Below are 14,200 nucleotides of genomic sequence, written 5' to 3' on the forward strand. Positions count from 1 at the left end.
ACAATTTTGAGGAATATTACAACCCCGAAAATGATCACTTTTCCGAGCACAAAATAAACTGAGAACAACCAAGAAGTCGATCAAAAGTAGCACCACCGCACGCATGCAAGTAATTAACCCTGCTATAAAAGACGTCCAACTTTCGCAAAACTTACGGAAACCAAGTTGCCCTCGTTAGAGAAAGTCGCCCCGCTTAGTAACTAACCTAATAAGGTTGCTTATGCTTCAGTATCATGAGTTTGTGACTAGTATGTTAGCTTGTATAAAGGTACAACTTATAAATTTATCAGCCTACATTTGATATTTTAATGATGTAATGACGAAATTACACATCGAAGTAACTGTTAAATATTTAATAGGTGCTAGCGATGTGGTAGTAAAGTAGGTAGGTACCTATAACTTTTAAACTCCATGATTGAGGCATTCACCTTCATGTTAGTAGATAACATATTCAGTCAAAGAAACACATTACGATATCAAAAATATTTGAAATCTACGATATCTATCAAAGTTTTTAATATAACTTTCCAGTCTCCTTCACAGGACGTCGAAATGAAATATCGCATTTCTCATCCATTTTCCTTTAGGCGCCGAGCAGTTTGATTTCCGTTCCGCCCACGTCTAGATCACATGATGGGATTACTCTCACATTTATAACAAAGTTTTCCCATTCAAGCAAATTGTTGTATTCACTCTTTCACATAAAAGGGTTGTTTACTGTACACTGGAATCGCCTTTTTCGTAAAATTTACACGAAATATTTTACCTCAGGAAGTGTATAAAGGGCAAGGGCCGTTATTATTTGAATAAAACGGGCTTCCGGATGGCGGGGCGGCTATAGATTGACCTTTCCGGTGCAAACAATGTTTCAGGACGCTCCCTGATTCATGGAAATATAAATTCACTTTTCCGACGGAATTATTACGGAAAAACATGTACTTAACGAAAAAATATGATACGACGATTTCAGATTATAAAAAGCCTTTAGGGGCTTATCGGAGCGTGAAAATCTGTCGGAGATTTGTATTATCATGCCGCGATCAGAAAGGGATTAGAAATAACAGATTTCCATACACTTACATCAAAATCAATATGGATTGACAGCTATCTCAATCCCTTTCTAATCGCGATTCAGTAATAGGAGCGGCGCTAGTGTTGGTTAAACTCCAGTCATTTGAGTCATAGTTTAAACTCGACTCTGTACCTATTTCAGATAACTACTGATTTAAACTTTCACGATTTTTATATACATATTATTAAATTGTACAATGGGACTTAATCGCGTATTTAATAGGTATCTAATACGCGATTAAGTTCCGTTGTACAATATAATAACTAAGTCGAAATTGAGCTCTTTTCGACTTGTTAGAGACCTGAGTCTTTTAATTAAAGAGACAGTTTGAATCCTTTTCAGAAAAACACTCAATTTATTAAGAAATTAAATATTCAATGAATTGTCTTCATTTAAAATGCATACCGTGTAAGATTACACAAATAACACAAGAATGTTTATTTTCTTTACTATTACATTACTTAAATAATACCAAAAAAATTATAGATGCTCATTCAGGCTTGCAGAGGCAAAGATTATGACACGACTCGGGACTTTAAAGACGGGACGTTATTAAGCGCAGAGATTAACGAGTCGAGTTCTTCAAATATAGACTTAAACTACTTACTCGAGTTCCACACCACTAGCGGCGCCCATGGACCTGGCGGCGCCAATGCTAGACCCCCGCACGTCATAATTCGATTTGCTGGCTGAATAGATTAGCGCCAGGAAATATTCACTTCCTTTTGAGAAAACATTCGGTTGCATTCGATACAATAATAAAAATCGGCAAAGTGTGAGTCGGACTCGCGCACCATAATGTTTAACTCAGGAACAGATATCCTTGATATATGTTGTAAATCTAATTTTCTATCATAGTAACAAAATAATAGTAGGGCAAACCTTGGCTTATCGGTGATACTTGGTAATTCGGTGATGATGCGTTGTTATCTTACGCTGAGCTTACAATGCTGAAATGTAAGCAATTAAATCGCTGCCAACCCAATTGCAAGCATCAAAACTAACAGCTGCCAACAATTTTATAGCTCGCATTTCCTCATGGTGAGAACTGTGTAAGATTATAACACAGTATCACCGAATTACCAAGTATCACCGATAAGCCAAGGTTTGCCCTATATGTATTACCACTAGCGCCATCTGTTGTAAACTAAGTAATAACGTGTTTTTTTAAAAAAAACGTTAGTTCATTTGCAATCCAACTTGAAGTTTCATTAATATAAACACAAATAAATGCCCTTATTACCAGCAGGATTCGAACCCGAGGCCTCCTGCTTCGTAGGTAATGTAAAGGATGGCTCACGCTAGACCGGGCCGGGGCCGGGCCGGAGCTTCCGGTGCTTCGTTTTCTATGGAAAGCACCACGTGATCACCGATCAGCCGTCATAGACAATGACAAGACAGGCGCTTCGGCCCGGGCGTGCCCGGTCTAGCGTGAGTCACCCTTAATAATATAAGAACAGCACAAAATCTATATATATATATATAAACGTGAAAGACCTGACTGACTGACTTAAATCAACGCACAGCCCAAACCGCTGGGATTAGAAAGTCCAAATTTGGCAAGTAGGTTCCTTATAAGGTCTAGGGGTCCACTAAGAAAGGATTTTTCAAAATTCATCCCCTAAAGGGGTGAAATGGGGGTCCAAAGTTTGTATGGAGAAAATATACTAATCCACGGGTACGAAGTCGCGGGCAACAGCTAGTTCTTCATACTTACGATGTTATCAGTTTTAACACTTTTATTTCGTACCTACATATAGTACACGTGTCGAATAAAAAAAGATTAAATACTACAGTACATAACGACAAGCTTAGCTATCATAAGCTATCATTACAGATACATACATTTTCAAAACAACACACCTATGCTGTAATCAAACGATAAAAATGGATATAATAACTCTATCATTATGACTGTGCAATGTGCATGTAGTGTAGGTACCTACATATTAAGTGATACGGTTGTTTAGTACCTATTAAGCCTAGAAAAACAGCAGAAGCGGCATTCGAAAATGTCAAATCTGGTTTTAGTTTGTTACTACTCTCAGCGTATCCTGCTCGCACGAATATGAGAACTACGAACGAGAACGAGATGCACGGGCGAATAACGACAAAATGAGATAAAAATGACATCAATACTTAGTCTGAATTAGCCTCAAGATAACAAGATGATTCTTTAAACATCTTGCTTTATCTTGCTAATTAGGTAGGTAACTTGCGTCTCGCTCCCACATTCATATTTTAGTTAGGCGCGAACGAGAGATAAAACTTCTTTAGTAATGTGACAATGTTAGCATACTGTATGATTTGGCAATTTTGACGTGTAGGTATGGTTGAACACGGCTAGAGACGAGTTAATAATAAACACTTATAATCACCAGTTAAGTAAAGTTGCATATCTTTGTAGATATATTTAATGAGGTTTCAGATCCGTAATTTGTACCTATACTGTGTAGGTACTTAATGGGACTTGACATTTTATACCTACTCGTATATTCTTATCAGACAAGTTATTAAATATGCTCTACAGTACATCTGGTACTACATTACGACACCGGTGCTATAATATGCACATTATGTTACTGCGTCGAAAATTTAAAGGGCCTTAAGTACTGTAAAACGTTGTACGATACACGTGCGAATTTCACATTTTCGCACTTTTGTCGTAAATAATTATTTAAGGATACTTTCTACCGAGAAGGACAGAAAAGGGTATACTTATGTTATCCCTGTCCCTAGAGCAGAAACAGTCCGGCGAAAGGATAAATGCAATAACCTCTTATGATTAAAATAACTCATATAAAAACAATAAAGTAGTTATCAAAGTCTAAAAGTCTAAAATACTGGGGAATACATTTTTTTGAACGGTTGACGCAAAATAATTTTAGCTTAATTAACCTTTCATATGTGCATCGTGGGTTCAAACCTCGGTTGTGCCGTATAGAGCAGAAAAACTTTCTCGAAAAAAAATGCAAAAGATTGCTAAAAATTCGGTCAAAACATTCGATAACATGTTAATATAAAATCATACTAAAGGCCGGCAACGCACTAACAACCCTTCTGGTGTTGCATGTGTCCATGGGTGGCGGTAATCGCTTACCATCAGGTGATCCGTCTGCTCATTTGCCTCCTACATCATAATTTTTTTTTAACAACATTGAGAGAAACGCGACTTTTTTGCAGTCTTTCAGTCTTTTACATTGACTCGTCTCTAGGCGTATAATAGCTGGTGTTATCATTATTAGCGTAGTGTGTTTGAGTACGTCGACGATGGTGCAAGTGCGACTCGGAGACGGTGTGTTGGAAGGTGAAGTTTTGGACAATGTGCTCGGAGGGCAGTACTATAGTTTTAAGGGCATCCCTTATGCTGCGCCCCCATTGGGAGACCTGAGATTTAAGGTAAAACGTTCGTAATTTGTGAACCAATTCATTCAATTTATGCCTTAAAATCCCTACTAATATTATAAAACGAAAGTAATTCTGTCTGTCTGTATTTCTGTTACCTCTTCACGCTTAAACCACTGAACCGAATTAGATGAAATTTGGTAAGATAGTTTGAGACCCGTAGAAGGACATTGGATAATTTTTTCAATCATTGTGGTAGTAGATTAAAGTACAGATTTTACCTACTACCACAGACAAGAAAGTTCTCATAGTAAAATTGGTTGTAATAATGCTGGTCATTTCCTACGGTCTCTGAACGCATTTATAAAGCACTAATGATATGTGCGCAGATAAAATGTATCTAATCTATCTAATCTAATACCTTTAAACGAGCAATTCTTGTTTATTTATATATATAATTATATTTCGGGGATCTCGGAAACGGCTCTAACGATTTCGATGAAATTTGCTATATGAGGGTTTTTGGGGGAGAAAAATCGATCTAGCTAGGTCTTATCTCTGGGAAAACGCGCATTTTCGAGTTTTTTTATGTTTTCCGAGCGAAGCTCGGTCACCCAGATATTAACTAATTATGTCATAAGACAAGTCTAAGTATAACACTATGTAATGAACACAATACAACACGTAATAATATTCATAGCAAGTACTCACTCAAACATCATCACGTATTACCTACCATCTATTGTTTTGGAGTACCTATTCAACGTGTTTGTTTACCGTACTTATGTTATAACAATAGATAAGATAGATGCGTATTAATACGACCGCGCGTTTTCACCAAAGAGTGAAGTAAATATAATTTTCACTCTGAGCTTCGCAAAAGAGTAACTTAATAGGTACTCACGGCAGGATATATTAAGTAATATTAAACAGTCGGCTCACTTAACTTTAACGGCCTTCTAGCAGTCCTTGCATAGTTGGTATTGGTAACCCTGCTGACGAATCTGGAGGTCCCGAGTTCAAATTCTGGATTCTGGTACTGAGCTGGGGGACTAGGGCGGTTTGTGTAAGATTGTCTTGTAATATTTATTTATTCAACTTCATTTTCAATTGTCTTTGTAGGCACCGCAACCGGTCATTCCTTGGGATGGAGTCCGCAGCGCTAAAGCCCACGGACCGATCTGCCATCAGTTCGACATGTTCACTGGAAAACTCTGCACAGAACCAAGCAGCGAGGACTGTCTCTATTTAAATGTATACTCACCTGATCTCCAACCTAAAAAACCTCTGCCTGTAATGTTTTGGATCCATGGCGGCGGTTTCTTAAGCGGCAGCGGAAACACAAGCTATTATGGCCCCGATTTCCTTGTCAACCAAAATGTTGTCCTTGTAACTATTAATTACAGACTAGCTGTAGTCGGATTCTTGTGCCTGCATACAAAAGAAGTGCCAGGAAATGCTGGTATGAAGGACCAAGTAGCCGCTCTTAGGTGGGTGAAAAACAACATTAGAAATTTTGGCGGAGATCCTGATAATGTCACCATTTTTGGAGAGAGCGCCGGCGCAGCGTCGGTCGCCTATCACCTGGTGTCACCCATGTCCAAAGGTCTGTTCAAGCGAGCTATTGCTCAGAGCGGCACGAATCTGAGCCATTGGGCTCGGGCGTTTGAGCCCCGATTAAGAGCTGAGGCCATTGCTCGTTCACTCGGTAAAGACACCAAGGACGACAAAGAGCTCTATGATTTTTTTAAATCCCTACCAATTGAAAAGTTAACAAATCCCTATGCACCTCTTACGGCCGAGGAAGCAACGGGGTTACGTGATAATATAACTTTAACTGTAACTGATGAAAAGGAGTATGATGGAGTTGAAAGATTTTTCTATGGCGATGTTTACGAACGGCTGCATCACGGTATACATGAAGGAATCGAACTCATGATGGGTTATACTACTGACGAGGGCATTATTCAATTTGCTTTTTCTCCGAAAGAGAATTTCTTTGACAAATATAACAAATACGTGCAGTGCTTCGTAACCACCGAATTATCGCTGAAATGCTCAGCGAAAGATCAACTGGCTATCGGTAAAAAAGTGAAAGAGCATTACTTCGGCGATAAACCGGTCTCAAAAGATAATGTCGACGTCCTAATAAAATACTTGTCAATGCAGATGATTGGATATAATGCTATTGAATATGCCAAATTCTTCGTTCAGATGGATACGAACAAGTTATTTTTCTACCAATTTGACATGTACTCAGAAAGAAACATTTGGACTGAAGGGTTTGGAGGAGGGCCATATATCGACGGGAAGAGTGTTTGCCACTGCGATGATTTGACATATTTGTTCAGCACTGAGAAAGTAAAAGCGGACCTAACTACTAAGAGTACTAAACTTATTAAAAATATGACAAAATTGTGGACTGACTTTGCTAAATTCGGGTACGTATACTTTAACAATGCTACCTTATTAAATGCTAAATACCGGTGCACATGACAACCAGCATTTAAAATTAGTACACGTACTCATTCGGCTTAAATTTGCGGCTTGCGGTGAGCTATCACTTATCAGTTAGCGCCCAATATGTGGATTAGAGCATTGAATATGTGCAGTCCTGCAAATACGTAGATACCTTCGTTTTAAACTAAGAGTTTTAGGTGACTAAACTATTCCTTTATGGAATGACTTCCTAAAAAGTAGAATCACAATCCACAATTCTTTCATCAAGGTTTTCATAATTTTTATTAAATATTTTTTATCGTGCCTCAACAAAAAGAATACGTCCTTCAAATATTCAGAATGCTGTTTTGCCGTGCAAGCAGTTTTTAGGACAGGTTTGGATTTTTTTTGGTGATACTGATACTGAGTTTAGGCCCAGTTTTATTCCGTGTGAGTTGTAGTACGAGTAAAAGGCGTATCAAACTAATCTTAAGATTTTTTGCTAATTAGCGACTGTGTGACTATTTAAAAAATTTAAAATAGCGGTCAAACAAATTTAGATTACTAAAATGTGATTCATAAATATTGTTTTAGTGACCCGACTCCGGACAGCAGCTTAGGGGTCAAATGGCCAGCGTTTGACCCTAAGAAGGAGCAGTACCTGATCATCGGCAACGACCTCGTGGTGGCGTCACACCCAAACAAAGAAGATTTCGAATTCTGGGAGACATTACATCAACAATATGTGAAACATTAGACTTGCCGTAAAACCTCATAATTATTAAGCAAATTTTATGGTTTAACTCACGTATTTTAGGCACTCGGGAAACAGCGAGAGATACGTAAAAACCGGCCAAGTGCGAGTCGGACTGGCGCACGGAGGGTTCCGCACCATCAACAAAAAATAGAGCAAAAAAATCGTGTTTGTTGTACGGGAGCCCCCCTTAAACATTTATTTTATTTTTAGTATTTGTTGTTATAGCGGCAACAGAGATACATCATTTGTGAAAATTTCAACTGTCTAGCTATCGCGGTTCATGAGATACAGTCTGGTGACAGACGGACGAACGGACAGCGAAGTCTTAGTTATAGGGTCCCGTTTTTTACCCTTTGGGTACGGAACCCTAAAAACGTAGAGCGTAAATCTTATGTTAGCATGACTCACGACAGTTTAAATTCGCTCATAATTATTGTCCAAGTTAGGTTTAGTATATAATTATTTTTAAAAATATGCATTTAATTAATAACCTACTGTACTTTTCTTTTTAATGACAATCTTCTCCCATTTATCAACTTGATAAAACAACGCAATATTGAATTGGAAACCAACAAGTACTTATTCATTACAAATGAAGCTAGTAAACACACATAGTTTAAACTCTAAACGTAATAATTAAGCAAAATAAACATACATACGTATTTACATATATCAATTGTGATGGCGCTGTAACAGCGCGCACACAACATCCCGCTTCACCGCCACGCGACGCACCGAGCCATCGCGCTTCACCGCCGCGCAGACCACCCACGACGATCGGCCCCCCGCCACTCCGCGCGCCGCACCCCGCGAGCCACTATAAAAGCGCGAGCGCGCGTCCGTACCGTCGGCAGTCGTCCTCGCCGCCTTCTGCTGTGAGCACGGCTCTCCCACGGTTGTGCCGGCCTGGGGTTACCGCGTAGGCACCCGTTCCTTTGCTTCCCCCCTATCCCGTTCCTGCGTCTCGGTTGTGCCGGCCTGGGGTTTCCGCGTAGGCACCCGATCCGCTTCCCGCCTATCCCGGTCCTGCGTCTCGGTTGTGCCGGCCTGGGGTTTCCGCGTAGGCACCCTAGATCCAGGACCGTCCTGTATACCTATCCGTCTTCATCCCCCTTACCCTTTGGGGATCCCGAGTATCCCAAATCGCGTGTAGCGTAGGGATCGCGTACCGTAGTGACTAACGGAGTCACCCCGCGCCGTCTTAGCCTAGGATACCTAGACTTACGCCCTAGATAGTTTAGATTCAATAAACCGGCATAAAAGCCCGTCGATTTGCATTTTGCATCTGTGTTTCTATTAGCTACCCTGTACCCCTCTCTCCTCTGAGCTAACTAGGAAACCCTGGTTCCTGTCAGGAACTGGGGAGTTGTATGAGGCCACGCCCGCCCCGGCGAACGTGACCCCATCACACAATTACCCACATATCGATATCAATAACTAGATATATTGATACAACGAAATTCGAGTAGGTACGTAGGCAAAACATAATAAAAACATTTACCAAATTTAAAGACGTATGAATAAATAAAACTATTAAGTCGAGGATGCTCGGTTGGTTAGTAGGGTACCCAAAAAGGCTTATTGTGTAATGCTGATCCGCTGAGCGAAATATTGGCTGGCTCTCTGGTCACCACAGAAGCCTCTATATGGCGCTTTGATAAATCATTATACCTCTAGAGAGTTTATAACGAGATAGAGATAACATTTTCTTGAAGACTACCTACTTTTTATTGAAGATTCTTATATCCCTACCCCCTTATTCATAAACGTCTGCTAAGTTAATCAGCTGATGATCGTCCTTTGTCCCTCCCTATGGCATAACGACAGATAGGGACAAACGACGATCATCAACTGATTAAGTTAACATTTACATATGTTGTTATTTATTTACAAACAAGATATACAGAGTGCTTCCTGTAATACGAGCAATAAATTAAACTGTAGGCTGTACTCCTCAAACTGACCAACATTTGTTCAGCAACTTTTGAAAATAACTCAGGTTTTGATTTTTATTACACTTTAAAGTTTATTCTAAGACGTAATTTATTGCAAATTTTGTTATGTTTAAAGCGTGACAAGCAACGTCAAATACACTGATGTCAGCGTACATTGAAGGCAATATTCATTTTGTATGAAAAAGAGGAAGTCTAACGGATTCATAATTTTTAAAAGTTGCTGAACAAATGTTGGTCAGTTTGAGGAGTACAGCCTACAGTTTAATTTATTGCTCCTGTTACAGGAAGCACCCTGTATACAGTGGTATTACTAAAATAAATTAAAAACTAGCTTAAATCTAAAATAGGCCCTTGAGGCTTGTACCAAGGCTGCTGGCGACATTTCCTCGCTGTATCGCAATGCTGATACGTTGTGCGAGGTAGCCGCCAGCTCTTCGGTCACCAGTTACGTCAACAGGTGGACATCTGTTATTACGTTAACAGCCGTTTATGGATAACGCCACTAGTTTTTACCGGTGTGTGTAGTATGATATTCTATTTATTCACTATTAGTTCCACATACATCTCAGAATGCGAAACCGTATTACAATGGACGGGTTTTGTCTGCAGTTGTCCGAATCGACCTTCTCTGTAAGCACTTACGCATTTCTATATTTATAGTATTAAACTAGCTAGACTGAACTGAATGCCGTCAAGACATAAAACATAATACTTATAATTTTATTATGTGATTGTTACCTTATGTACGCGATCGTGATGTAAAACATATTATTAATAGGTAATATGATTGACTAAAATAGAACCGCGTAGGTACCGTACCGACCAATAACCTCTCTCATCTGTGCACATATTTGTTGACTTGATCCGATAACATAGAATCTTTGTACCACAATATGTATGAAGTTTTATTTGTATGTATTTGTATTACTAGATAACACCACGACCCTGGGTAATGAGGAATAAGTAGGTACGACAGAAGGAGGTAGGTGCATGATATGATAACATAACTCGCCGTTCCCCCAGATTTGTATTGCAGTGCCGCAACCGTATTTAGGTTATGACAGTTAAGTTAACAGATAAAGTTATTTATTAAGCAGCTAGCATTATATAGCATTTTGTTTCTTACAGTTCATAGTCAATTAAATTGACTTAGAACGTTAGGGTTAGGGATCTGAAAATGTTACCTATATATGTCTCTTTACTTTGTAATTAGGTTTACTCTTGGCATAGTTTTGAGCCATGTGCAGACCGCTTTGAGCTGCTGTGTGCCTGTTACCGCTGCCACTATACTTAGCTATGTTACTAAAAAAAAACGTCAAACATGGTTGGACAAATATCTTGCATGTCATACAAATACATAGATACCACGTCATTATTTTGTGTATTCATCCTATATCAAAGAGAATAGATATAGAGGGGTCCTGTCATAGTAAATTTTGTAGTCACAGTAAATTTACTGCCATCTATCGACACACTATTAAAACTCGAAAAGAAAATGTACAAAACTATCAACAAATGTATACCTATATATGGATAAATGTTTATTTTTATTTTTATATCATTTTGACCCATGTTCTTTCACTGATACCTACCTATGTGTTAAAATTGTTAAATATCAAACAGTGTCGTCAACGCCATCTATCCGGGCTTAGGCCAAAGTTGTGTGCGCCATCTATCCGAGAATGACTTTTTCTTGATTTCCGAGGCACGTTTTTTCCTTACACTTATTTAATTCATCTTATATCGAGCTAGATATACCTATATGAATTGACTTACTTTTTAGGGTTCCGTACCCAAAGGGTAAAAACGGGACCCTATTACTAAGACTCCGCTGTCCGTCCGTCCGTCCGTCCGTCTGTCACCAGGCTGTATCTCACGAACCGTGATAGCTAGAGATAGCTAGACAGTTGAAATTTTCACAGATGATGTATTTCTGTTGCCGCTATAACAACAAATACTAAAAACAGAATAAAATAAAGATTTAAGTGGGGCTCCCATACAACAAACGTGATTTTTGACCGAAGTAAGCAACGTCGGGCGAGGTCAGTACTTGGATGGGTGACCGTTTTTTTGCTTGTTTTGCTCTATTTTTTGTTGATGGTGCGGAACCCTCCGTGCGCGAGTCCGACTCGCACTTGGCCGGTTTTTCCTCCGTAAAGTCGACTCTATCTACAATCTTTGCTCCTTCATCTCTGTAGGCGTAATAATTATAATCCACCTCCGTCGAGCCCCGACTTATGAATATTATGATTGATTCCCCCAATTGTTCCTAACTTGCCAAATATTAAACAACAAGAGCTCTCGAATCAACTTTAAGGCCTGCCTCACTCTGCCGGAATGTCTCTCTGAATTCATAATCTGTATTCAGGAAGCTATGACGAACGTCTGTCTCACTCTTTCCCACTAATGTCAGCTGGCAAATTCATAATCTGAATCCGGCGTATGTGTGCTCGTCCATACATAATGTATGGAAAGTGGTGCGTCAGAAATTCATAAACTTAATTTTTATATTCTTCAGAACGCTCGTCAGTATCATTCTGACAGATCAATCTGAGAAGGTTATAATCTGAAAAATCTTTGAATGTCCGTGTCATTATTGTATGGAATTCCGAATAAATATTATACTTAATTCAGACCGTGTAAGGCCAGCTTAATAATACAAGCCTCCAATAATAAAAAGGGAGAATATAGGTAATATACCTGGAATTGCTTGTTGAAAATTAGAGTGTTCATGAAATCTAAATAACCCACTTCATTTCATACCTAATTGAAATGTTGACAAAGTTCCCGCAGGATTTAAATGAAATTTCACAACTATTTCTAATGTTATTTACAGAGAGTAATTTAATATTATTTTGTTCTAGACAGTTAACCCCTACGGTTAATTAATAGGTATTTCGTTCAATTACTTGTTTTTTTTTCGTACGTTTTTATTCAGTCCTTTCCCTTCCTTGATCCTTCTCTATAATATATATAGTTTACTTCATTAATTCTATTAAATTCTACAAAAACAAGAACTAAATTGTCTTAATAATGAATGAAGTATTACATATTATCCTAAAAAAGAATGTGTAAAAATTCAGCATCAGGTTTCATGCATTACCGAAACATTAAAAGACACATTTATGGCGGCATGTGTCACAAGTGCTAAGAAATTTAACATATTAAAACTTTTTTTCATTCTTTTATTTACAAACAAGATATATACAGTGTATTACTAAAAGAAATTAAAAACTAGCTTAAGTCTAAAATAGGCCCTTGAGGCATTGTACCAAGGATGCTGGCGACATTTCCTCGCTGTATCGCAATGCTGATACGTTGTGCGAGGTAGCCGCCAGCTCTTCGGTCACCAGTTACGACAACCAGACGCTTCGCGATTTCTGCGAACAACTTATGCGCGCTGGGACCCCATGGACCTAGAGTTTCAACTCCAAATGGTACAAAATGGTACTCTCTACCGAGGCTCTTATATTTGTTACGTTTTAAAATTTCGGCGCTTTCCGCCGCCCCGCCCGCTTTTACATTAGTCCGTTGGAGGTGGGACGGTGCCAGTGTGTCTACGCAGGTAGCATCCCACACTAACATCCGTCCCAAGCTCCAAGGAACTAAAGACACCCCATCGGGCCTCTTGCCATCGTCTCTGAAAATGCCAGTCGGCTCAAGAAGAGCAGGCACATTGATGGTGGCAAGAGACCGACGGATTATGTCATTAAGCGACGCATGTCTCGAAAAGCGTCCTGCACTTTTTTGGCAAGATAATCCATGGTGTCCCAGTCGGTCCACGTCCGTGCCACAAGAGCATATGTGTGGCGTACACACCGAAACCCCAAGTCGCAAACCAGTCGCCAGTCTAAGGGAGGCCGGATCCAAGAAAGTACCTACAGATTAATAAAGATTGCAGAACCGGTACTGTTTAAAAGAACCGGGATTTTCGGTACCGGGCAAAAATGGAACCGGGATTTCCCGGTATTTTCGGTACTTTCGGGACTGCCTTCAAAAATCAGTTTTCACATCAATTTTCAGTAAAAAAAAAGCGTAAAACGACCACGAATCTTTCTTAAAACAATAAAAAAGTAGCACAGTGAAGGTACACACTTCTTTTGTACCATAATATGTGTCTTTAAGTCACACAATCATTAATATAATTTGTTTTTTTTTTTCCTAAACTACATGATATTTTTACTATCTTTGTTGATTGGCAAAAACTGAATTGTGGCTCAGTAATATCATTATTTTTTTTAAATATGTATGAGGTTTTGTGAAAAAGGATAAAAAAATTGATAATTTTCGCATGCGTTCAAAATGGACTATGGACCTTCGAACATATAATAATAGAACTATCAATACGACAAATCAAGAAATTATTCAGCCAGAATTATTAATTCATTTAAAATATCATTATCATATGTGAGTTTCTTACACCGTGTTTGAATTTGAATTAAAAGTAGTATTTTATTAATTACAAAATTGTCTCTATTTTTGCTTCTAGTTAGTATACAAATATGAAATAACTAATTGTTCGTATAAAATTATTTATCGTACAATCATTTATGCCCTTAAAGTATCAAATTACGCAATTTTATATTGTCGGCATTGTCAAACCCATTGACTTTTTTTAAAATTTATTTTAAT

General features: G+C 38.7%; 1 protein-coding gene across 2 annotated transcripts; it reads left to right on the plus strand.

Moving 5' to 3' along the window:
* Positions 1-4,303: 4,303 nt before the first annotated feature.
* LOC134652392 (esterase FE4-like) lies at positions 4,304-7,634 on the plus strand. Of its 2 annotated transcripts, none has more exons than XM_063507568.1 (3): positions 4,304-4,471; positions 5,540-6,858; positions 7,451-7,634. In XM_063507568.1, the coding sequence occupies exons 1-3, from the start codon at positions 4,343-4,345 to the stop codon at positions 7,611-7,613; spliced, it is 1,611 nt and encodes a 536-aa protein (XP_063363638.1). In that variant the 5' UTR covers positions 4,304-4,342; the 3' UTR covers positions 7,614-7,634. The 2 variants fall into 2 exon arrangements, with proteins under 2 accessions (XP_063363638.1, XP_063363639.1); XM_063507569.1 differs by having other exon boundaries at positions 5,540-6,778.
* The last annotated feature ends 6,566 nt before the right edge of the window (positions 7,635-14,200 follow it).

Source organism: Cydia amplana, chromosome 11, assembly GCF_948474715.1.
Source record: "Cydia amplana chromosome 11, ilCydAmpl1.1, whole genome shotgun sequence".
Classification (NCBI taxonomy): Eukaryota; Metazoa; Arthropoda; class Insecta; order Lepidoptera; family Tortricidae; genus Cydia; species Cydia amplana.

What these genes read in the sequence shown, in the direction of transcription:
- LOC134652392 (XM_063507568.1), top strand. Translation starts at nt 4,343, where the DNA reads ATGGTGCAAGTGCGACTCGGAGACGGTGTGTTGGAAGGTGAAGTTTTG. An exon ending in TGGGAGACCTGAGATTTAAG is followed by an intron (nt 4,472 to 5,539) that starts GTAAAACGTTCG and finishes TTGTCTTTGTAG; the next exon opens with GCACCGCAACCGGTCATTCC. An exon ending in ACTGACTTTGCTAAATTCGG is followed by an intron (nt 6,859 to 7,450) that starts GTACGTATACTT and finishes ATATTGTTTTAG; the next exon opens with TGACCCGACTCCGGACAGCA.